Source organism: Xiphophorus hellerii, chromosome 5, assembly GCF_003331165.1.
Source record: "Xiphophorus hellerii strain 12219 chromosome 5, Xiphophorus_hellerii-4.1, whole genome shotgun sequence".
In the NCBI taxonomy this organism is placed as follows: Eukaryota; Metazoa; Chordata; class Actinopteri; order Cyprinodontiformes; family Poeciliidae; genus Xiphophorus; species Xiphophorus hellerii.
In genome coordinates, this window is record NC_045676.1 from 9,572,244 (window position 1) to 9,598,314 (window position 26,071).

The following is a 26,071-nucleotide window of genomic DNA, read 5'->3' on the forward strand; positions in this document are numbered from 1 at the left end:
TCTAGCAATTCAATGAGTGTTATTAAATAAATCCTTCTTATGCTTCCCAAAAAAATAAAAAAAATAAAAGAAACTATCAGCAGCAGTCAATCATGATCACTAATAAGACGTTATTAGTGATCAATGTCAATAGACATTTTAAAATGTTCAGCACCAATTATTAAAAGAGTTCAGTAAATACCTGAATGAACTTGAGCTTCTACGTGTAATTATGTCCCATGTGGACAAATTATTTATATATATATATACTATGACAGTCACAATACAAAAACCCACATATATATATTTTTATCTTTATAGATAACATTTTATGTGGTTTAATCATTACAGAATGAAAAACAAAGACTTCAACTCAGTTAAATAAAATCGATTAATATTCAGTCTCCTGATGAGTGCACATAAAATTCTAATGCCAACATGTTTTGTTTTGTGCATTTTAGCTCATTGACTAATAAAAAAAATCTTAAACAGTTTATTTGAGGTCCACATGAACTTTTTAAAAGTTTGTGGAAAAAAGCCACCTCGACACTACAGATGGCTGCCAGAGAGAAAACCATTTCAGCATTTAGCATTGGTACGTCAGCAGGACACAACAGAGCAACTGAGGCTGAAGAAGCGTGCGTAGCTCCAGGAAACTAGTCTAATCTGGTCAAGTATGAATGTCTTGAAAAGAGAGACAGCACTCGTCCGGGTGCACTGAAAATCTCTGCAGAGGTGATATTGTGCATCAATGGCTGTGTCACAATGCAGATAGAAGACAAGGAGCAATGGGAACCCAAAAATAGAAACTTGGAACCAAAACAACCTGCAGGATATATGGAAAATATCAGGAGACTTTTTTCTTTCTTATCTTTTGTCTGTGTTTCTGTCTGTATGTCTGTATGTGGTGAGGAGAAAAGAGAGCAAGTGTAAAACATAAAGTGCAACTGGAGTTAAAATATTATTCAGCCTTTTAAATCTGACTACTACTTGGGAGCTGTGAATGGTTTTTGTTGCTGTATCACAATAATATTAGTAATAATTAAAATCTAGTGAGATCAGAGATTGTATTACAGCTATTTTACAACTTAGAGTAATTTGTTTTCTACTTTGTGGGCAAACAGTAAATTTACTATCCCTATATATCCACATTTTATAATCAAATAGAGTCTTATTTGCTTCCTTTACAAACCCTACAGAGTTTTCTGCCTTTGCATCACTGAAAATCTAATTCAAAATGCAGCAAAATCCACAAGGTTATTTGGGGGGAAAAAAACACAGAACAGTAGAGTCCATATCTATTAACCTTTCATGAGATTAATTACATTCTTGCTATGATTTTGCTCTTAAAAAATATTGGACACTTAAAAATGTATTATGAACAAAATTCCAAGAATTTCGGTCCCTGCTGCTACAAGTATGAGCTAAGATCTGGTCCAACCTAATGAGTTTGTAGACCATCATCCTCACTGCAAAACTTTCAAAAGGTTTCCTTATCCAAAACGTTCTGTGACTGGCAGAACTGATCAGCTTTTATCCTCCTGTATTCTGCTGATAACATTGGAATGACAAGAAGGTTCTTAAAATGTTAAGACCCAAAATATAAACAGTAAAGGAATTTTGGAGAATATTTTGGTCCATACATTTTCTCCAGTTGCTGTTTGAAATCTTCTGTTGCTGTAAAATATGAAACAGCGACTAAAGTATCTCTCCAGAGCGCACAAGAGGCAAAACATGGTAGGAAAAATCAAAGAGCAGTGAAGAAAATCAGTGCTTTGCTCGCAGCCAGTGCCATCTCTAATTTGGGGTCAGTGGGATTTTCTCTACTGACCCAGTCGCTGCTCAAAACCATTATTACAGCTCCGATGAACACAATTAGTCAGTGATGAACTGACCAACAAAGCCCAACTGAAGGTCCAATGGTCTTTTACTCTTCATTACATGAGAAGAAGACCATGTCAAGTCTCAGGTCTCCAGGGTAGGGGTCTAAATTAAGTATGAAGTCGACAACTTGAGTCACCGTCTAATACTTAACGCAGTTCATGACAGTTATGGTTAATTCACACACTTCACATAATAATGACACGCAGAGCAATGAACTCTGTAGGTTAAGGTTTGGTCACCTTAACAATAATCTACCAATGTCAGACAAGGAGGTCGGATGGTGTGAGATCAAAGTGAAGGAAGTTTTCCATTTTAAATTGGAACAGCTGTCATTAAACAGGGACAAAGTCCTCAGGTGCAATCAGCCGTTTACATGAATTCATGCATTCAGTGACACAATCAGAAATTATGCAACAGGCATATCTTTCAACTGACTCCGGTTCTCTTCTCGTAAAACTGCCAATATTTGTTTGTGATTTTATGAAGTTAGGTTTTTTTTGGCAAAGATTTATGATGACACTGATCAGTGCTGTGCCTTAAAATGGCTGGCAAACAGGGTTAGAGAATGAGTAGTGCAGATAAATTATGTAGTAAGTAAATAGAAAATGCAGTAAAGTCATTTTGCACTTTTCTAGCTCAAATCGTTATGAATTTCATTTATCCTGCGTAAACTCAAACTGTAGGCAGACCTGTATACAACTTAGTGAAGCTGCCGAAGGGGACATCAATATGTGAAATGGGGACTTAAAACCTCCAACTCCGATTGCAAGAGAACAGTTCACTGATCCAGAACCCTCCTTAAATTTAATGTGGAAGTTTTTTTTCCTTCCTGACTGTGTCCATCAGGAGTTGGATTTGTAATGCATTTTTTAGGCTACTAGGAAAAGACTGATGCCTCATCCAGCCATCTGGCAAATATTTCTTGGAAGTGCCTGACCTGGGACTGTTTACATTGTCCTGTACAGCAAGCCATCTGGCACATGAAGTGAGGATCTGAAGTGGTTAGTTGAAAAACTGGGGAACAATCTACAGTGAGACCCAATAAATCTTCTTGAACCTGAAAGAAGTGTACTTGCATACTGATTAGGCAGATACGATGGAAGGTCGTTGGAGAACAGCGGAGTTTGTTGTTGAAGTTCATCTACAAGGACAATGGATGTAACTGGTTTTACTTATTACATTTTTTGACACTAAAGACAAAAAGTAATCTTCTGCCGTGCAACTTAATTTATTCTTCCTCAAACTGAATGAGTCTGAAGACATAGTGCCTACAAATTCCTTTGTAAATTGTTCATGTGCAAAAAGAATCAAACAAACATTAAACACACATTTTGAATGTAAAATGGAGCACATAGCAAAGTTTTATGATACACACGGATGTGCTTGTGGTAAATGGTTACAGATTGAGAATTGTTATCGCTCTCTCCTGGCTTGGGTAATCCTTATCTGCACAGCTCCGTCTCAGCTAAAAGGACCACAGCAACGGTGCTTCGTAGCAACTTACCTGTCTGTCCAACAATGAGAAAACAAATCTAGTCACAATACGAAAACCCATCTTTCCCTGTTATTGGGTTTCTAACATGATTTACCACTTTAAGTGATAAATTAATTTTACGGTCTTCCAAAGAAAGCCATGAAACAAAAGTAGGAGCCAGAAACTTCACCTGAACAGGCATAAACTCCAGACATAACCATAACGTTTGGATCATCTCACCCATTAACATTTCCTACTCACTATTCACTGACTTACTGAGTATGCGTAACCTAAATTGGTTCAACAAGGTGAGACTGAGGCACTGCTAACATCTAAGTGTCATCAATGCACAGACGGGAGATTTTATGGCAGCAACAGCAGCCCCTCACGACAGACAACTGGACATGTGTTGAGTTTATGCAATACCCGCTGCTGCATTTAAAATGCATTATTACATTATTTGGGATTGTACTAATAAATGTCAGGAAATCTCAGAGGACACCAGCTAAGGAGATTCAACAGCTGCTTTTTTGTTGCTCTAGGGAGCCGAGAGAAACAATCAAACTATCAGTTTGTTAAAGATAAGAAAGTATTTGTGAGACAACTATAATACTAAGTAATGCCAAGGTTGTTGTGTTGGTGTTCTGTTCTGTAACGTGTAGCAAATCTTTAATCTGAAGATTGTTTTGCTGAAAAGATGAATATTGTTTTTGGAGTTGTTTAAAAAATATCTGAAATATACTTTCCCACACCAGACTAAGACCACCCCACGGCATCAAGGACGCTTAGAATCATTTGAGACAAAACTGGCTGCAAATTTTTGTGTTACGACCACAAAACTTTCTAAACAGTAGCTTTCCTGCTTTTGGAGGGGAAACAAAGACCATTAAGACTTTCAACAGCTAATCAGCAGCACTAATTACTGTGAGCTGATGCCAAAGTGGTTCTGAAGCCTAAAGTTGTTAATTATATGCAAATATTCCTTGGCTGAAAAAAAAAGTTTCTAATCCATGAGAATGTTACTCCAGTGACATGGCAGAATCAAAATATAACAGCAAAATTTCTGAGGTCTGGTTTGATAGAAGAGGCTTGATTTCCGTCATCTGGTTCTCTGGGGGGATAATTAGAGTTTTGATCTTATCAGAGTTCACCTGCAGAGTCACTGCAGTGGTATCAAAGTAAGTAGAATTTAAAAAAAAAATAAATACATTTTTCAAAGAGAGACGTTCCATTTATAATCGCCAGCACATAATTCATTCTTGTCAATGTTTGCTGGAAAACCAGCAGGTTTCTCTCGGGCTTTTAGGATTTAAACTCCCTCTGCACCTGCAGCAAAACAGCAACAATCTTCCTTCATCTGCTAAGAAGAAATGTAAGAGGGAAACAAATTTCAGTGCCAATGAAGGTCAACTATCACTTAAGGGCAAAACTTCTGTTTGGCATCTGTCAGTTTCCCAAAGAATCAACTTGTCATCTTTCTGACAGAATGGCCGCTGAAGTGCATTCGCCTCCCAGAGGAGTGTGGACGCAGACGAACGAGCCAGAGGCTGAGAAACAATGGCCAGCTTCTCCCAACACACAAGACGCTCCTTCTCTGAACACGAGGAGCTCGTGGCCTTAAAGCAATCATTTAATGACACATAATCTAATAATAGTTTGTGTCATTACTTGTGATATTTTTTCTGGAAAGATGGATCTGAAACCACTGCGTAAAAAAGTTCCAGAGACGTTTGAGTCGTTTTCTTAAGTAAACGACAAAATAATAATTAACCTGCCTTACAAAACAATTCCAACCCTTGTATATTTATATGTTTTAATTTTAAGTGATATTGTATTGTATTTTTCCAGTGTTTAAAGAAATGTATCATAAATTTAAGGACATGTGTCCCTGGTGTGCCGGCAACAACACACAACAAAATAAAACATCTCTTTCTGAATGAGGCTGGGTGAATATTCAAAGGACCCACTGAGACACAAAGGCACATTCAGAACAACTGTGTCACGACGACACAGTTAACAAAGCCACCGGGAGAGCAGGAACTGAGAAAGGCTGGTAAAAATACTCCAGTGAGCTCATTCTGAGCCATTTCTGGTACAGATCCAATTCACAAGCTTTCAATGGACATAAATACATGCCGTAAACAAAAGGAATGTTTTAAAGCAGAAAATATTGACTGAATCAACCAGCAATAAAAACCGCCGGGGTACCCAGTTGTATACAATATTTAAGAATATTTCTGCCAGCATAAATCAGACCTGAAAGCTTATTTCAGTAAGATCTGACATCTGGTCGTAAACTTAAAGTGACGGCAACATGGAAAACTATGAAAAACTTTCACGTGCAAAACCAAGAGGACCTGTTTGAATGGTTTAACTTTTTATGATGCATGGATTCTGGTTGTTTATGTGAATGTATCAGAAATGGAGTACATAATGCCAGAGTGGCTTAATAATTCATCCATACTAATAATCTAACATTTTTTTAGAAAAATGTATCCTGAATTTTTCTCTTTTTTTGCCCTTAATCAAATAAAGATAACTGTACCATTGATAGAGTACAAGGAAAGAGAGAAAGAGAACACAAAAAGATGTTTCATATACTGTAACTCAGTAAAGCTACAATGTTAAATGAAATGTTTACGATACACAAGATAAAGCTGATTATTCACCAACATGACTAGAAGACAGTATTTTAAACACTCCATAATAAATCCTTCATTTCAGTCTCAGGCTGTTGTTTTGAAAAAGTATTCATACACATCAAAATCTTTCACATTTTGTCATGTAACAAGCTCAAATGTAAATGGTTTTAATAGACTGATGTGGTGAGCATATACAGTATATTCAACATTGATGGGGAAAATTATAAGTCATGAATATATTTAATCTTGACCATCCCATTGTAGTTCTGTCTGTGAAGGAAGCAGTGTCCCAGGCTCAGGTCGTTTGCAGGATTATCCTATATTTAGCTCCATCCATGACCTCTGACCAGCTTCCCCATACCTGCTAATGATAAGCATCCCCACACCATGATGCTGCCTCTGCCATTCTTTGAGGCATGGGATATAAAGCAGTCTTAGTTTTTTTGGCCATGATTTTTTGCATAAAGGTCAAAAAAGTTAGATCTTAGTCCTGTCTGCCCAAAGCGCCTTCTTCATGTTTACTCTGTCCTCTATGTGGGTTCTGACACAATGCAAGCAGGACTTTTAATTTGTAATATTAACATTAACTTTTTTTCTCTTGTCATTCATCAATAAAAGGCAAATTTGTGGAGTGCTTAATCACATAAACTCCCAAGAAAACACTTTGAAATTTGTAGGTTTGATGTGATAAAACGCAGAACAGTTCCAGACGTATGAATCACTCTCCAAATGATTCCAATGATATTTCTCACCTAATGTTATGTTGAGTTACTGTTCCCACAGTGATGAGCTGTGCACCACTGCCCAGCTCAGGTACAGCTGTCCCCAGAGGAGACCGTAGGGGTGTGTGTGTGTGTGTGTGGGGGCGTGTGTGTGTGGGTGTGTGTGGGTGTGTGTGTGTGTGTGTGTGCATTCTGAAAGTGAGAGCTGTTGGACAGCAGGGGTGTTACTGTTTTCCCCGAGGCTTGTCAAGATTCCAAGCTGCTGCAGAACCGAGGCAGGCAGGCGCAGTCGCAGTTGCAGTCCATGAGACGAAGCCTCTCTTGGGAAATTTAAGAGGATCATGAGCTAGACTTGCTTCTTGTGAACAAACTCTGACTAACTGGAGACAGACACCGCATCGCATCTAATTAGGCACCAAGGACAGCAGAGTGTGATTCACAGTCATGCATAGCCACGTGCGACTGAGCTACATGTTTCTGTTCTGAATCTAGACTGAATTTTCTGAACGTATTCCTACAGTCATTGTTTTTATATAAAAAAAATAAGTAGAATTAATTCCCTGACTTAACATTGCCGTTGAACTGCTGTAGTTTAGTTTTATTTTTAGCTCAAGTTTTAATCATGTATTTATTTTTTGATATGTGTTAGATGAATCTTTTCATCTTTGTGTTATTAATGGTTTGTTTTATTAATGAATTGCACTTCAGGGACCTGGTAAAGTGGACTAAAATTGAAAAATTGAAATTGAAAAAAAAATAATTTCTAAATAAATTTTGCACTAACACTATTGCAGGATAACACAGATTGTTTCCTCAAATGGAAAATATTCTTACACCCAACAGACTCACCAAGAAAAGTTCTAACTATAAAGTAAATGACTTGTTTTCTGAAAATCTCTTTTCATCAAGTATGTTATTGACAGAATTTTGTAATTTCTCAAACGAAGGATTGCAGATACAGTGGATCTATAACTTCAGATTTTTGCTCTGTTATTAGTGTGCTGATAAATACTAGAATAGGTTTTTGTTAAACAGAAAATCGGCACTATTCTGCATTCTGATTAATGAATACATTAAACACAACATAGTCCGAAACAAATGTACTTTAAGGACCATGTGTGCCAACGAAACCAACCAAATGTCTCACCTTTTATGTCCCATATCTAACCAAAGCATGAAAATGTCTTATGATTGCATGAACATTCAGTGAAATGAGTTATTAGAGGGTGAATTTCCTTTGTTTTGGTTTTTGATTGGAATTGGTTAATTCTACTCTTTTGTATCTTTATCAGAGGTAATGCAGCTGCTGAGATTCATTTTAATTTAGAGAAAATGCTGAAATTATGTAGAAGATTTTGGCTTTAAGAAACTTTTTGGTTTCTTTATCTGCATATCATATATGAGCTGGTACACTGACCAATCAAATTGCATCAAAGCAGACATTATGTTCTTTACCCCTCTATTCTACCAATGCACCAATGAACATTAATGACTGAGTTGTTTCATAGTATCATGTTTTTCTTGCTGTCGTTCAGTTGCAAGTTTTTTGTCCGTTGTTCAAAGATGACTCTCCCTTAACTGACCTTTAAATGCAATAATCTAAACTTTTATATTGGTTCAAAACTAATAAATTCTTTGAATTGTGTTGTGAATTTTATAAAGTATTCTCATTATTCTCGTCTCTGGTGTCGTCTCTGCTCTTATTCTTTTTCTGGTTCCTGAGCCACAGAGGATTTCAGAGGAGCATTCAAATGCAAATACTTCACTTGAAATTGAGGAGAGACCTGCTAGTACCAGGCTGGCACTTACCCAGACCAGTGAGAAATAATGCAGAACCTGCAAACACCTGTCAGTAAAACAGCTTTTTAATTGGGGTGGGAAATGTGCTCACAGATTTAATACAAAACTGCCACAAATCATGGTTTTAATGTAAACCTAACTGTGTAAATCTGTACCAGATTTTGCTCCAGCCATTTCCTAACAACTCCAGCTTCCGTGTCTCCACTGAAGAAGATGAACCTTACACCATGATGGCACCACTGCAGTATTTTACAGTGAGGATGATGAGTTCAGCGTAATCTTCAGCATTAGTTTTGCTACCTACACTAATTATCACACATTTAAAAGTGATTTCTGAAAGCAGTTGGTTTTAGAAAGATTTGGAAAGCATGCATGCCATTTTATTTCTCTTCCCTAAGTCACAATAATACTTTTGTTGCCCAGTTTTCTGATGCACGTAGACATGCACAAAAAATCTACAGTAAGTCTCAGATTCCCCCTCATTGTCAGACCTGATCAAACCTTTTGGATAAAATTTGAAACTCCTCCATGAAAACACATCTATCTAGATTACATCCAACACCCAGATTTGTTTTCATTTTAATTCAGATAAGCAGCTGGTCCTGGCATGCGACTATACTCTGTAAATATTAACTCGCGGCTCATTTAACAGTCTCTGATTTCAAGTGAAGCATCACAGGCTCTACACCGACTTCAAATAAATAGTTTGGTGTAACATAGCTCAGAATTCCCCTCACAGAGAGAGAGAGAGACAGAGAGCTGTTTATTCAGGAGCGGATCTTGTCACATTGAGAGAAAATTTACAAAGCAGTCAATTATCTGAACGCATTTTGATTTACTTTCATTTTCAGTCTATCTGCACTGCCAGAGCTGATGCATACAAATGATGCATTCCCCCGAGGAGTTCTGCAGCTGTCTGAAATTATAATCAGGCCTCAGCTCAAACTACATTTTCAACGTTATTCTTGCAGAACATTTCGCTCTCAGATCGGCTCCTTGTCTGCTGAGATGGCCGTGCGCACGCGGATTTGCATGCTCCGCAGCCATTGGCTGAGTGGAAATTGCGCTTCAACAGGCTGCCTCGCTGTGATTGGACGTAACCAGAGGGAGGGGATAGGCGCTCTGGAAAGCGGGGATAAATAGGAAAGTGTGGGAAGATGCATTCTTAATGAGTAACTTAGAGGCAACTGATGGGAGAAGCCAGAAATCAGCAGGTAAAATAAGGTGTGATTGCAAAAGCGGAGTTTTAAAGAATTTCAAGTGGGGGGAAAAGTGTTGGCATTTGTAGGTGTACAGATAAGTGAAAAGGAGCAAACTTGGACTTTTCTGCAACAAGCTGACCCAAAAAGGCGCAAACATGTCTCTGGAGGTGAAGGAGAAGACTCAAGTGCGGGTTGTCTTTCTGGGGGCTGCAGGGGTCGGCAAGACGGCTCTGATCAGACGCTTCCTCCAGGACACCTTCGAGCCGAAACACAGGCGCACCGTGGAGGAGCTGCACAGCAAGGAGTACGACATCGGAGGGGTCAAAGTCACCGTGGAGATCCTGGACACCAGCGGCAGCTACTCCTTCCCCGCCATGCGCAAGCTCTCCATCCAGAACAGCGACGCCTTCGCCCTGGTGTACGCCGTGAATGACCCCGAGTCCCTGGAGGCCGTCAAAAGTCTCCGCGACGAGATCCTGGAGATCAAGGAGGACAAGTACACGCCGATCGTGGTGGTGGGGAACAAGGCGGACAGGGAGGAGGAGCGCCAGGTGTCCGCCGACGACGTGCTGGCCACCGTGGAGATGGACTGGAACAACAGCTACCTGGAGGCGTCCGCCAAGGAGAACTCCAACGTGGTGGAGGTGTTCAAGGAGCTCCTGCAGCAGGTGAACCTCCCCAGCCGCCTGAGCCCGGCGCTCCGCAGGCGCAGGGAGACTTTCCCGAAGGGCACCGACTTTCGGCCACCGATGAACAAAACCAACAGCTGCATCCTGTCATAATGAGACGGGCAGAGGTTCTGATCCACAAAGAGACAACCTGGAGAAAGCCCAATTAAGTTCTGCTGGACAGAGAAGAAAAAAAAAAAAAAGACAAACTCTGGAGACTTCAGTCATACAAACGTCCAACAGTAACCCTGGACAAAGAGACGCTTTGACTTATACCTGAGAGGAGATGTTAAACTAACTCCATTTGTTGCTGCTTGTTAGTGACCCGCTGCTGCTGGTGTTTAGCTCAATTGATGGGATTCACATGTCGAATAATGGTGATAAAATATTCAGGCTGCAGCCCGTAGACTGTTTATACTGGCAGAGTGTTTAAACGGTGTTTGTTATATGTTGTGCATAAGTGTCTGTTTTGTGTAAATACGTTTTTGTAATTGAGCAACTGACATGTAGCACATCGTGTTTACAATTTTTAAATTCAAAATGTTTTCTATTGAGAGTTAAGTGAACCGTGGTGAAATACTGTTATGAACATGAATGCACTTTTCAAAAAATGTGTTTTTTTTTTTTCTTAAAGTAAGGTACCATCACAAATGTTCATTGTTAATAATTATTAATGTTGTAGCCATTTATTTACAAATGTACTGTACAAAAATGTGGAATAAAAACATGCTGGATTATTTGTTTGTAGTGGTTTTAATGTGGCTGAGTGGATTAAACTCAGATTTAGGAAAATGAAACATGAAATGATAAAAATATTGATTCAAGTCGATCCTGGAATGAAATATGCTGAAAAGAAACAAATTAGCTTCATATGTGCAAATATGTTCTCTTATTTACAACGATTTGTAAATAAATTCTTACATTTGAGAATTCTCCAGTAAATTATGAAACAGTACTTTTATATTTTGGGCAACATTATGAGAGCAAACCAGGCTCTCCCAGAAACAAAGAAGGGAGAGATATTGTGAAGATAAACGTCTATCTCTGAACTCTATTTATACATTAACACTGCTGGTAATGATTTTCTTAAGCACAGTAACTATCAGCTACAGCTGTTCGGTTTCTGTCAATGAGCCAAAATCTATACTAAAAATGTCAATATTAACCACATCTGTGTTGCCAAAAATTGATCCCTTTTTGTCCCTGTTTACATTTCGTTGTGAAGGTGACTCAAAACAGCTGGTTAATGTGCATTGGACTGATTCCTGGTACACTAACTTCATGCTCCACTGAATCAAATTCCCAGTATTGGAACTTGCTGCCATCTGCTGGCGAAAAACATAAATACATGCTTCTTGTTTTCTTTTTACATAACGGTTGAAATACACTTCTTGGGGTTACTCTCCCTTCTGCCCCATTTTTTTAACACCATTTTACAATGGTAGAAAAAAAAATAAAAAATTATCCCACTGAGAAATGGGGCACTCCTTCAAGTGGCTGAAAAATCAACTGGTGTTACTGATTCGCTGATACATTTTCGTCTAATCATAACTACGCGTGGTGTAAACGGTTAGCATACATTAGTTTTTTTCGGAATTCTGCAGAAAAGCAAAAGTATAAAACACAAAATGTGGGCTGTAGTATATTAGAAAGTCTTGTGATGATGATTATAATGATGGGGGAAAAAAGCAACGACAATGCCAGGTGCATTAAATGTTTTTTTCCCCTCTTTCTGATCTGTGCTTCTATCCCTCTGTGACCTTTGACATTTTGGGTAGGGTCACTTGGGCTGGTGTGAACGTCTGTTGCAGTCAGACTCTGCCCAAATATTACATTATAATGTGAACTGCTAAAGGACCCGGTTCCATAATTCACAGGAAAAGATACATATATATATAGATTATAAAAAAAACATTTTTCATTTTATGTACTAAATATTTGAGTTTTTAAAGAGAAATGCAAATGTTAGTATTTTTCTAACAACCTCACTTTCTGTAATGTGAAGTTGTTAGATATATATATATATATACTATTGTTATTGTATTGTTATTATTGTTTTGATTTGGAGTAAAATTTCCGGTGAAATTGAGTGTCAAAATAAAAGCTACCAGTTGAGATAAATGTGTTTGTACAGCACATTTCAGAAAAAGGCAGTGCAGTGATAATATGTAATGCAATTTACAAAAAAAACATTGCAGTGGCAAAATATGGAGAAGTAATGAAAAGTTGTGATCCAGAGCAGAATGAATCCACATTCCAGTTATTATTAAGGACAACTCTAGACTAAAACTGATGGGTTTTAGACTCGAGTCATTAAAGTACTTCAGGGTTCCAGCAATTTTGCAGTTTTCTGGAAGTTTATTCAAGGTTATTGGAGCACTGATATGCTGCTTCTCCGGGTTTGGTTCTGATTTTGAGGTTGCAGACTTGAAGCAGAAGGCCTGAGTGGAATGAAGGGTTGAGACAACGACATCAGGTCTTTAATGTATTTTGGTGCTAAGCCATTTAGTGATTTATAAACTAACATAAATATTTTAAAGTTAATTGCCTGAGCTACAGGGAGCCAGTGTAAGGACTTTTCTACTTTCTTGGGTTTTAGTGAGAACACAAGCAGCAGCAGCGTTCGGGATCAACTGCAGCTGTCTAACTTTTCAAGCAGGCCTGTAAAGACTGTTACAGTAATCAGATTGAATAAAGATAAACGCATGAGTTTCTCAAGATCTTGTTGGGACATTAGTCCTTTGACCCTGAAGATGTTCAGACCCAGATTTCTGGCCTGATCAGAAGTTTCTGAGCTAGTCGAAGCATGCAGAAGAATTGTAAGCTATTATTTTAACACAAGCACCTTTCATTAACCAGGCAGCAAAAGGTTTTCTGATCTTATCAGCATACATCTGCGTCAAGCCTGACTGGTAGAATTAGAGTCTATGAGGCATATCATCCAGTGCAGATGTCTCTCTTCAGCTTCTACACGTCTGAACTCCTGTGATTTTTCTGCACAACCTCTGAAAACATCACTCCTTCTGAAAGACACAAGTTTGATAAGTTTTAGAACTAACTTCACCGCCTCACTGCCTGACTGGGAAAACAGTTTAAAGCTGAACAAACCAAGTGAATCTTCCTCTCAGCACTACATTTGAATACTGAACAATTCAATGAACAATGTTCTCCATGTTGGCCAGCTGACAAAATAGGTCAGTGTGCAGTTCCTCAAATGGAAATGCCTGGTTCCTCTGACAGCAACCTGGAGAGAAGAGACAGTCGTTACTGCTCAGGTTTAGGTCCCCCCGCCCCACCTCCTACTCTCTCCTCCAGTCCATCAGATTAGACTGCACCAAGTTTCCTGTTTTAATTTGAGGAAGTGGCTCGGTTAACGTTTAGCGGGCAGTTCCTCTTTCAGTCCACATTTAAACATTCTTCCGCAGTGTGCTCTCTCAGTTGCAAAAGGAAGGAGGCCCGACAGCTTCAGAGTCAAGCAGGTGTGTGGGTTTTTATAATTTGTTACACGCTTCCATAGCTAAGATATCAGACAAAATCAGGATTTCAGAGTAACTCTCAGAGAATCTGTTTTATCGTGTAAAGGAGACTTTACTTGGAGATCTTCAGGCGGTTTTTCGGGTAATCTCAGATGAAGTCTCTGCCCCTGGACTTGGTCAAAGCTCCTCAGCGGAGTAAAATCACCCTGAGGCGTTTGGAACAAGTTCAGGGTTCGGGACACAAAATCTACAGATGCAAGAAAGCCCAGAGACAGCAGGACTTGGTCCATTTGCACAACTACAGTCTCGAGTTTCAAATGTCTTCTACTTCTCTCATTGACTGTCACATGTCTACATTTACACTGGGCCATTTATGGTCCTGTGAACTAATGTAAAACACTGCAGAGTACAAGCGAATTGACACAGGAACTTATGGCCATAAATAAAGACAGAGCAGTCAGATGATTTGCATGGTGTTTTCAGAGGTTTGACACATCCAGAATCTGAAAAAAAAAATAGAAATCAAAATTTTCTCCTAAATTTATTGCATTTTCATTACTTTAAAATGTTGCAGTGTCAAACAGCAATACAGCATAATTAATAAAAACTGATGTTTGGTAGAGATTAATACCTTTATGATGATTATTAACCATTCAAATCCAGCTGGACATTAACACATTTGGTCTTTCAGTCATGCTTTCAGTCAGGAAGCATGACTGAAAGTCTCACGTTCAGGTGTGAAGGTGGCAAACTGAAGTAGTTTGTGTTCCTGAAATATACCCACACTTCACTTGTGCTATCATGTCTATATTTACAGCCGATAAGGTCAGACGTGATACTTCAGGCTAGAGAAAAACAGACAACACGTTTGAAAGAGTAACAGCTTTATTTGCTACAAGTTGCAGTGTACAGGAACAAACATTAGTGAGCACCTGTAGTAACATTATGCATGTACTTTATTGTTCTTGCCTCGCGTGTGACATCTGGTAAATAAAACTGACAGATTTATCAGCAACCTAGACAGGAAGAACAGACTGATACAGAGATCTGCCCTGACTTTGTGCGAGTGGAAATGTAAACGTCTCTTTGTGTCGCCTCAGTCGTCCACAGTGATGTTGCGGAACAGGTAGGACATGGACTCTCCGTTGTGGATGCGGCGGATGGCCTCAGCCAGGATCAGACTCACATCCACGGTTTTGATCTTCGGACACTGCAGCTTCTGCACCTCATGAGGAACGGTGTTGGTCACAACCACCTGCATGTGTGGAGCAAAACTATGGAGGCTCAAAGGTGCCACAATTCAATCAGTCAATAAATAATTTGCTAAACTTTTATGTACATTGTGATTTATTTCTAACAATCTAAGTAAATGTGATAATAACCCAAAATGATCATCATTACACACTCAAAGCCTACAAATGTTTATTTAAAAATATAATAATATTTCAAAACCAATTATTTCTCACCATTTAACTGGGAATAAATATTAACTTGTAAAATGCATATTTGAAATTAGAAATTAACAGTTTGAAACATATTTACATATAAAATGACTAGAAGTGATTGGGTTTCGGTTGAGTTAATCAGTAAAATGTTTGGGTTGATAGTCACTCATTTATGTTGGTTTAGATTTATTTGTTTACTCTAAAAATGATGCTACATTTGAATATTATGAAGCATATATATTATTTAAAAAATTAAATGTGGTGTGCCTCTTGACCTTCTGTAATATATTTATTTATTCACTAATAAAGCATTTCCATACCTGTGTTATTAAAGTCATTAATGTACTTCTGCTATAAATACAAATTACGACATTTGTCGTGTTTCCTGTTTTAATTCTTCAACAATAATGAGCTCGTAAATAAATATGACAATGTGGACGTCATGTTTAACTAAAAAAAAATAAACACAGAATAATGTGAGACTGTCTTTCAATACAACAACTTAAGCATTTGCTTAGGTGGTCTGTGTATATAAGACATTTATTTACGTACAGTACAGACCAAAAGTTTGGACACACCTTTCTAATTCAATGGGTTTTCTTTATTTTCATGACTGTTTATAAGGCAAGAAATCCCACTTATTAACCCGACAGGGCACACCTATGAAGTGAAAACCATTTCAGGTGACTACCTCTTGAAGCTCATCAAGAAAATGCAGAGTGTGTGCAAAGCAGTAATCACAGCAAAAGGTTGCTACTTTGAAGAAACTAGAATATAAGGGGTATTTTCAGTTGTTTTACACTTTTTTGTTAAGTGCATATTTCCACATGTGTTATTCATAGTTTTGATGCCTTCAGTGTGAATCTACAATGTCAATAGTCATGAAAATAAAGGAAACTCATTGAATTAAAAGGTGTGTCCAAACTTTTGGTCTGTACTGTATATATATATCATAGGCATCATATATATATATATCATAGGCATCATAGCGGCCAAGATAAGCAAACACATGGATAAATACATGAGCACGGCACAGAAAGGTATCGGTGTAAATAGCAGAGGAGCCAAACACCAACTCCTCGTAGACCGCACAGTTGCCCGAGACTGCAAAACCCGACACACCAACCTGTGCATGGCTTGGATTGATTACAAGAAAGCCTATGACTCAATGCCGCATACTTGGATCATTGAATGCTTAGAGATGTATAACATCAACAGGACTCTGAGAGCCTTCATTGCAAACTCGATGAAGCTGTGGAAAACCACCCTTGAAGCCAACTGCAAACCACTTGCACAAGTGTCCATCAAATGTGGCATATACCAAGGAGATGCTCTGTCCCCGCTACTGTTCTGCATAGGCCTGAACCCCCTCAGCCAAATTATCAACAAGACTGGCAACGGATACCGACTCAAAAATGGGGCCAACATCAGCCACCTTCTCTACATGGATGACATCAAGCTGTATGCCAAGAGTGAGCGAGACATCGACTCACTGATCCACACCACCAGGATCTACAGCACGGACATTGGGATGTCATTCGGACTAGAGAAGTGTGGTCGGCTGATCACAAAGAGGGGGAAGGTCATCCGCACAGAAGGGGTCTCACTCCCAGAAGGAACAATAGCAGACATAGAGGACAGTTACAAGTACCTAGGTATACCACAAGCAAATGGCAACCTCGATGAGGTCACAAGGAAAGGAGCCACAGCTAAATACCTCCAACGAATAAGGCAAGTCCTGAGAAGCCAGCTCAATGGCAAGAACAAAATCCGCGCAATAAACAGCTATGCCCTGCCAGTAATCAGATACCCTGCTGGAATAATTAGCTGGCCAAAGGAGGAGATAAAAGCCACTGATATTAAGACTAGAAAACTACTAACAATGCATGGAGGATTCCATCCCAAATCCAGCACCCTGAGACTGTACACGAGCCGCAAGGAAGGAGGCAGAGGACTAGTGAGTGTGAGAACCACAGTCCAGGACGAAACAACTAAGATCCATAAATACATCAGGGACAAAGCCCCAACAGACAATGTGCTCAGTGAATATCTCAGACAACAGGGAACGGAGGTTGAGGTGCCAGAGATACCATCATGGCAGGACAAGCCCCTACATGGGATGTACCACCAGCAAATAACCCAAGTGGCTGATATCAGTAAATCCTACCAATGGCTGGAAAAAGCTGGACTCAAGGACAGCACAGAGGCCCTCATCCTGGCCGCCCAGGAACAGGCCCTAAACACCAGAGCAATAGAGGCCCAGATATACCACACCAGACAAGACCCAAGGTGTAGGTTGTGCAAGGAGGCCCCTGAGACAGTCCAGCACATAACAGCAGGGTGCAAGATACTGGCAGGGAAAGCGTACATGGAACGACATAACCAAGTTACCACAGTGACCACAGTGGTGCCTGTGGTCATCGGGGCCCTCGGGGCAGTCACCCCCAAACTGGACCAATGGCTACAACAGATCCCAGGAACAACATCAGACATCTCAGTCCAGAAATGTGCAGTCCTTGGCACAGCCAAGATACTGCGCAGAACCCTCAAGCTCCCAGGCCTCTGGTAGAGGACCCGAGCTCAGCTTTATATATATATATAAAGAAGAAACTCAATGTCAGTAAAACCAATACTACATATTTTATCAGTCTGGAGTAATAAATCAAAAACATCACAATCAGTACTTTTCTTTCCAGCATTCCTGTAAAGTAGCTGACAGACCAGCTTTGCATGGTTTGTGTTTTGTCATGAAAAGTTCTTCATAAAAGTTCAGTAAAATTCAGATCTAGATTGTTTGCTGGTCATGACCACCAAGCTGACCTTTTTGCAAGGGAAAGATGGTCTTCTAACAATGACTGTGTTGATTTGCCTTTTTCCAGTAGAGTTTCAGAGTAATTTCCATTGTTTCAGCTTACAGTTGTGATGTTGGGCCATGTTTTTTTATCAATGGCTGACAGGTGGAAAATATCCCAAACTTCTACAATCACTCAGTTTTAGCTCCAGACTCAATTCCAGAATAAGACTTCTTCAGGAATGTTTTAGAAATACCAATATGAGACTCTGTATAATTTTCTTCAGCTGAGCCATTAAATAAAATATGAAAATATTAATAATAAAAATAATAAAATAAAAATAATAAAATATTAAATATGAAATCACTCTATTATTTTTCTAAAGACATGCTTTACAAAGCCAGAATGTTTATTTTTTCAATTTAATTCTTTTGTGATACATTTGATTATTTTCGTTTTTGGTGAAAAATCTAATAAATTAACAAACCCGTCAAGTGCAGTAATTCCATATTTCTGCTAAGGGTTGTCGTGAAATCTCACTTTTCATGGTTTGTTTCAGATGCATTAACTTATTGCACATCATTTCATAGCTGCAAAAGATTTTCTTTCACTGTCAGATCTTCACATGAGACATTTACCTCATCTATAGCAGACTCCTCTATTAGTATGGGAGCTTCTGCAGACAGCAGCCCATGTGTAGCCATGATGTAGATCTTGTACGCTCCTCTCTCCTTCAGGCTTTCTGCTGCTGCAACAAAGTCCTCGACATCATCTATGATGTCATCCTGGAGAAGAGGTCACATGTTAGAGAGCAAAGACTTGTTTTACATCACAGATATTTTTTGTCTGGACAAAAAAGAAATGGACAGCAGAAGGCTCCAACAGACTGCAATATTCTGATATTTCAACTCTATGAGAAATTTCCTACAGTAAAACCAGCAGCACAGGAGAAATAAAGAACAGCGCAGATTAATGCAAAGTTCATAAAATCCCAGATTAGTAAAATTTTTCATAATGCATGTAAAAATGCTTTTTATTGTCTTTGCAGCCAGGAAAGCTTACCACAATGATGGCGATTCTCCCTCCTACGTCTCCGACGACGGTGATAGGAGGCTTCTCCTTCGGCATCATCACTGAGAAACAGATAAATTACTGGTCTGAGTTAGAACACGCTCAGTTTGTGCTTCTACACTGATCAACTTACATGACTGTCATTCAGTAATTCTCAAATTTTACTTATATAAGTCTATTTGACATAGTTTTTCATCTGTCTTACAAGGCAACTCCAGGCCTGTGTGTCCTGCTGTGGTGCGGGACAGCGGGGGGGAATGTCGGCCATCTGCCATGTCCGACTCGGAATGCTGCGCCTCCCCATGCATCACTGCCAGGCCGAGTCGCAGCCTCTCAGCATAAGCTTGGGCCCTGGAACAGATAAACAGGCAGACATGGAGGAGTGAAAAGGAAACAACAATGGCTACAGAAACTTTCAATCAGACGAGCCAAAGACTGAAGAAAGGAGTTGGCAAAGGAAAAGACGCCTGCAAAGAAGAGTTAAAGCAAAAGAAAGGTCAAAGCCTCATGCCGAGGAGACTCATTTGAATGTAGGACAGAAATGACATCTGCAATTCCTTCTTCACAGTCAAAACTCAAATACAAAGATGATTTTACCATTCAGAAGGTTTCCATGTGAATAAAACAAAAACAAACAACTTTATTTTTCTGGGTTTATCAGGCAAATTGGCATAAAAACACATTGTAGCATACATTATACATAAACATGACCTGTTTGATGAGGGAATGACATTGTAATATGATATAAAGGTAAAAAAAAAAGAAGTAATTTTGCATTATGACCCTTGACCCCTTCTGTCAGTAAAGTTGCCACTGCTGTCCAAGCTTTCACATATTCAAGGGCTATTTGTTTAGCACCTGCAGAGGGTTGTAGTGCACAAACCTGACTTTTGTCAGCACAGCAATAGAAAAGCAATTTTGCACTACAGGAGAGGCTACTCTCATAATTCATGAGCCTTAAGTTTTCCCTTCTTTCAACAAACTCGGGTTTCGTTCTTTAACTAAAAATAGAAAAAAAACAGTTCATATTCCAGGTTATGACTACATCAACGAACCACCAGCAAATTAGCCCTTTTTCCAGATTTTCTTTTAGAAGTATTGACATGGGTATTTATTAAAACTCTCAAAACTCAATTCCTTTAACAGACCACCAAAATACTGTAGGTATTGTAGTGATATAAATGCGAGCATCACTATGTTTTATCAGACAATCCATTTGAATTATTATTATTAAGCTCTGAGTTTCTTGTTACCGTTTAGCAGCAGACGGAGACTTTGCAACAATGACAGCATTCCTGTAGTCTGCGATCTGTTAAGAGAGAGACAGAAACTATGACTGTATTGTAAGAAACAAAAAGGTGAAATACTATAGTCTTTAATGCAAGACTGAGGTTCTCAGAGAAAAATGAACAGTTTAATATTTGTGCCTTCAGCATGATGTACCTCTTCTTGGATATACTGGATGAGAAAAGGGGAAGCTCGGAGGTTGTCAATAGGGAAGTTAAAGAATCCCTGGATCTCCTTCTGGTGAAGATCCATAGTGATGATATGAGTAAGCCCTGCAACAGAATATAAGACTTCAATTCAGAACAAAATAACAATAGCAAAGAAATCTACAGAGGTCCGTTAGCCGAACTGCAATATTCAAAGCGCATAAAAGAAGTAGATGCTTATAGTCTGGAAAGTACGGTAATTTTTTAAACAAATGAATGTGGCACATTCCAGAATCTGTAAATTATTCCCAAGCTCCATAATTCTCTTCTTGACATCTTGGCTGATTACTTTTGCCTTTCCCATTGTGTCAAACAAGAAAGCAATGTGTTCCACATGTGGCCAATTAAAAAATACAAAAAATAACCCATCAGAGGTATCCAAGGCAACGACATCATCATCCCTCATTGTTTAAAGAGACAGTAATTATCCTGTATGTAGAGTTCTGACTCTGAAGACATTAAATAAACATCTGACTTTCTCTCGGTGTGACATTTAGCAAATAGAAATAATTTGGGTAATATAACCATGAAACTAATTTTCTATAGTCAAATAGCCTTTATCAAGAATAATTTCCAGACTTTAAGACTGCACAGACATCATGTTTCCAGCTGCTTCTAAATGTTACAAAGAGTAGGTTAAACTATGAAATGTGACTCAGTCGTAGTTTGTGGCTCCAACTGCTTCAACTCAGTGGTTTGCTTTGTGAAAACCGAGCTATTTTGAGCTATGCAAAAACATTGCACATTGTCATATGTCGACAGCAATGATAAGCTTTAGGAGTTTTTCACTTCTGATACTGGACTGATACCTTTGACATCAAAGGACGTCACAAAAATTTATTGAAATTTGATTTATTATATTTAAAATGAGCTTTTTGGTTATGAACACAAACATTAGTAAAGCAATTAGTGGGAATCACTTAGCTTAGTTCACAGCTGTGCAAACCTTACCACAGCATACGAACAGTGACTGGCTTCCCAGTTGTAATGTGCAGCTCTGTCTCACCGGCTTTAGCCAACATGGAAGCAAGCAGCTTGCAGACGATGGATCCTCTCTTCCTCATCTTGCACTGCTTGCTGTAGGGAAAGTAGGGAATGACCCCAATGATGTTCTTGGCGCACGATGTCTTCAGAGCGTAAGCCATAACCAGCAGCTCCATGACGGCTGTGTTGACGTCCCTGAAAAATCAAAGCAGGGGTTAAATCACGGGTTGAGAGCCACAAATAAATGCTGAGCAACGTGTTATCTGCTTTCTAGCTAGTTAAATTAAAAAAAGGAAACAAATATGATTTCATCATAATCATGATTATTGCTGAAACTTGCAATTACTAAAATGATTTACCTACATATATTTTCACAATAATATGCTATTTTTACAATAACAATATCAACAGCACAGGTAAGCTATTAAGCATACTTTAGGTGTGAACATTAAAGATGGTCACAATTCATCCCACTTGCCAGATTTATCATCAATATGCAAAGCATGCATGTCGTCCACTTGGACTTTATTACCATACCATGTAATGCAGGCCCTTGTTATAGCCCTTTGAGATGGCAAGTTATGAAGTTTGCTTTTTGATATACAGTATTTGGCAGCTCCAGTTCAGATCAGATCATTGTTATATCCTGGTACATGTCACAAGAATTCAACAAGTTCGTACTTTTTTTTGTATTCTTCTCCTGAATGTTTTTCCATAATTTATTCAATTATTATTTTTGTTGCTCATTAAATAAGCTTAATAATTCAGTTTTAATATGATAGTGTGTAGCTGCACGATTAAAAGTCTAAAATTACCTTGGAATGGTCTGAATAATAAAAACGTCTTGTCCTCGGACAGATTCCTTTACCTCTACTCGAGTCTCTGAAGAAAAGAAAAAAATCACTGTGGGTTGGGATACGATAAAGTCCTTTCAAACTGGGTCAGTTATCTGGACACAGCTAAGCCTTACCTGTGTTTGACTCCTGGTAAACTACCGACCTGCCCAGCTGCACACCTAGGCGTCTGTCAAAATAAAATATAAAATCTGACTTAAAATAAACACAAATTAAACATTTTGATTATTAAACTGTTTTCTAAGAGAAATAAGTGGTTTTCAGAGACATCAACAGAATGGTAACATTCCTAAAAATAAATGCAACAGGGTTATTATCACTACCAAGTGGTGCATTGCCAATCGGTAGACTGGCTTGGGTAAAGGTAAGATAAAATCTTTTTTCTTTTTGCAGAGAGTTGATTAATATTAAATAAATGACGTAGTAAAATGATTTGCATGGAAAGACGATGTGACAAATCACAATAATGATGAGGATGTAAATAAAATGCAATCAAATATGTCGATGCCGTGTGGAACTATACAATTCATAGCATAGTGTAATCGAGACAATTATCTTAATGCTGATTACTGGAGCGTTTTTGGTCTCATTTTCTTTCGTGCATCAACCAATCAGTCCATAGAAGACAGTGTCACAGCAAGCAACAGGGTCAACCACACTTCCTCACTAAGAGTCTCTCTTGTCTCCTTGCTCTCTGCAGCTGACTGAATCACTCTGAAGCTAGAATTCCTAGGCAGGGACTCTGTGAATATGGGGTCAGATCGTTTTACAGTTCTTACCTTAAACAAGTGGTGCGTGTAATGTCTTTACCATGGAAACATACCATGGGTATGTGATCAACTCATTATCGCATTGCAGCCTTGCAACAGTGATCAAATCAAATAGTGAAGAACCTAAAGTGCCTAAAGTTACCAAACCTACTTATGAATCTGGAAAACAGTCTACAAATGCTGCACAAACAAACTGCCCCCACTGTGCCAGAGTCTGGACATCCAAGCACGTGCACTGTGAAAACAGACAGCAAGAAATCTTGAAAACCTGAAATGTCCTGAAACAGGATGTGCAGCTGGCACTTGCTAATTTTGATGAATAAAGGCCACTAGAGTCACAAAAATCTCTTGAAAAGAAAAGCTTGCTTTACAGCTACTGTTCTTAAATACATGGCAAGATGCAGCATCTGCTTAATCACTGTCACCGATATTATTTGACATAATTTGCTGTCTAGACAACAAGGATCAAACCCAACTTTTATTATTGCACTGTAACAATTGCTCAAAAGTTTTAAAAATTTAATTTAAAAAAATGTGAATTCTTACTACTACTATTAGTTGTATTTCAGGTTTAATATTACTGGAATCATTAACATGATTTTTATGACATTCAAACAACACGTTAGAGTTCCTTTTAATTTTGAAATACCACAAGAAACTCACCATCCCTGTAAACAAAATGAGTTAAAACAGTTCCAGAAATATTTTTATTACAATAATTTACATTTGATTAAATCATCAGAGTTGAGACATTTTATTAAAGTAACATCTCACAACAGGTTAACACAATGACTTAGATGTCTGAAGAACAAATGCTGATCCATAAACAAAGTAAAGGATTAAATAAAGCAGATTCAAGATGCAGATCAGGTAGAAATAGCAGTATACCAATCGGTAGTCAAAATAAGCCATAGATTGGCTCTGACTGGTGATCAGCTGGTTAAACACTGAGAAATCAGAAATTTTTTTCATTGTTCATTTGTGAAATGTGTCAAAACCAAAACCTCCCACTTTCTTTTGGCATATTTGGTATGTAAACCCATGGAAGAACAGCATGTTCTGTGCATTTCAGATACACAAGTCCTGAGGTAAAAAAGAAAGGTACAGTCAAATGAAAGGAGGGATGGATGTTTTGTGGTTCAGCAATAGCGGTTGCAGAACCACAGTTGTTTTTACATCTTAGAAATGTTTATTCGTACATTTTGAGTTGTTGGTTTATTATTCTCACTTTAGTACAGAATCTGGAATTAGAACATTTTAACTTCCCTGGATAATGATTTTGCACAACAATTTCCCAACAGATATTATCATAAGAAAGCCAAAAGTTTATTTTTATTTTATTAAACATTCATATCTGAGGTGTTTTTAATATTTCTGAACTGAGCCTTTCGTATTATAAACATTACAACATTAATCCTCCTCAAAAATAAAACTTGCCTACGTAGTATTTCGTGGAACTCTAGTCGGGAAACAAATGTATTTCTCCATGTTCATTCAGACCTGAACAATTTCTTATTTTCATACTTTTTCACACTAGTTAGAAACCCTGAATGCCTTGTTTGTAAGGGCAAAACCTTTGACAGTAATAGAAGAGCAAACATGCAGTAACTAGAGCGTACGCTGTGTCCTCTAATTCAGGAATTTTACCTGGAAATCCACCATACTTCTTTCCCATTGTTAGTAATAAAACACAGTTATGCTGTTGCCATGCTATGTACATAATGTTCCTTTGTTTCTTCATCAAAATGTACTCTCCTGCAATAGGGTACCTATGTCAGAAAATGGGCAAATAACTGAAAATACTGCACTCGGTATTGTCTAATAAAGAATTAGACTTACTCTGTTATCCTCTTGGCCAGCTCGGTGCAGGCAGTGGAAGAGTTGGCAGAAAAAACCCGATAGTCGCTTCTTGAGATATTCATTTTTGTGTAACCATACGACAGCTTGGAGGTCTGAGAGTAAGGAACCAGGGACCTGTGACCCCCCAAACGCCTGACGGGCATTCTGCTTTGCTTTGGCAAATATGAGAAATGTGTTGAGGTTTGACCCCAAAAGCAACCCGAAAAATATATATATTTTTTTTTAAAAGTCCCCCGTGGATGTCAGGAAACCCACAGTATGTGTCCTCAGCTCTGCGAGTAAACTAAAAAACACAAAGGCCACATGTTTCCCACGTCACGTGGAGTCAGAGGTGAAACGCTTGATGGAGAAGAAACAAAAAGGCTGAACCAACACTGAATTATGAGCTAACGGTAAACTGAGTTGAGTGTTTTCATGCGGTGAGGCTTTCAGAAGAGACGAGCTGTTTTAACAGCTGACTGGACTGAATCTGAACGATAACTCAGATAAACACACAACCAGTAAAGTTCGACTGAAACTTAACTCCGCTTTCAGAATTGAAATCTGTTCACTACGCAGCATTCTTTCAGCTGCGGTGATAACACCGCCCCCAGGCAGACGTTCATTGGATGACGCAAACAGTGACGTTCAAGAGAGCCAATCAGAGAGCTCCCCTTCTTTCTCTTGTTCTTCTTTCTAGTGTTCTTTATAAGTTTAACTGCGCTACTGCCATCTGCTGGAGTGGCAAAACTCCGCTGTTTATTCAGTGTTCAAGCTTGTGTTTACTGGTGCTGTTCAGAGAGGACACAGCATTTTGGGTCAGCTCGAGAAATTCCTTTATGTGTGTTCCTAAAAGGCAAACACTTAGGGGTAAATCTTACACTGTTTTTTCATATCCCTGCCTTTCTTTGTATCTCTTCAATAAATATATTTTCTTGTCACTTTACAATAAAATTATTTACAAAAAGATTGCTGC

General features: G+C 38.6%; 2 protein-coding genes and 1 long non-coding RNA gene across 3 annotated transcripts; 2 read left to right on the forward strand and 1 right to left on the reverse strand.

Moving 5' to 3' along the window:
• The first annotated feature begins 9,658 nt into the window (after positions 1-9,658).
• Positions 9,659-10,613, forward strand: rasd4 (rasd family member 4). The gene has a single exon (XM_032564189.1). It carries the CDS (start codon positions 9,859-9,861, stop codon positions 10,483-10,485), a length of 627 nt encoding a protein of 208 aa, XP_032420080.1. The 5' UTR covers positions 9,659-9,858; the 3' UTR covers positions 10,486-10,613.
• A 3,148-nt stretch (positions 10,614-13,761) lies between these two features.
• LOC116720489 (uncharacterized) lies at positions 13,762-15,179 on the forward strand. The gene is made up of 2 exons (XR_004339396.1): positions 13,762-13,850; positions 14,948-15,179. It is a non-coding gene; the product is annotated as an uncharacterized LOC116720489 (long non-coding RNA).
• On the reverse strand, positions 14,715-25,710 carry LOC116720486 (phosphoribosyl pyrophosphate synthase-associated protein 1-like). Its single transcript, XM_032563778.1, has 10 exons — positions 25,096-25,710; positions 22,603-22,655; positions 22,448-22,514; positions 21,655-21,827; positions 20,599-20,714; positions 20,409-20,464; positions 19,361-19,506; positions 19,147-19,217; positions 18,723-18,869; positions 14,715-15,102 (listed from the first exon to the last, which is right to left on the reverse strand). The coding sequence occupies exons 1-10, from the start codon at positions 25,257-25,259 to the stop codon at positions 14,944-14,946; spliced, it is 1,152 nt and encodes a 383-aa protein (XP_032419669.1). The 5' UTR covers positions 25,260-25,710; the 3' UTR covers positions 14,715-14,943.
• Between the last annotated feature and the right edge of the window lie 361 nt (positions 25,711-26,071).

Coding starts and splice junctions, on each gene's coding strand:
- LOC116720486 (XM_032563778.1), bottom strand. CDS start 25,259: ATGCCCGTCAGGCGTTTGGGGGGTCACAGGTCCCTGGTTCCTTACTCT. Junction 22,656..25,095: donor CTGGCCAAGAGGATAACAGA/GTAAGTCTAATT, acceptor TTATTTTGACAG/ACGCCTAGGTGTGCAGCTGG. Junction 22,515..22,602: donor TTACCAGGAGTCAAACACAG/GTAAGGCTTAGC, acceptor TCTTTTCTTCAG/AGACTCGAGTAGAGGTAAAG.
- rasd4 (XM_032564189.1), top strand. CDS start 9,859: ATGTCTCTGGAGGTGAAGGAGAAGACTCAAGTGCGGGTTGTCTTTCTG.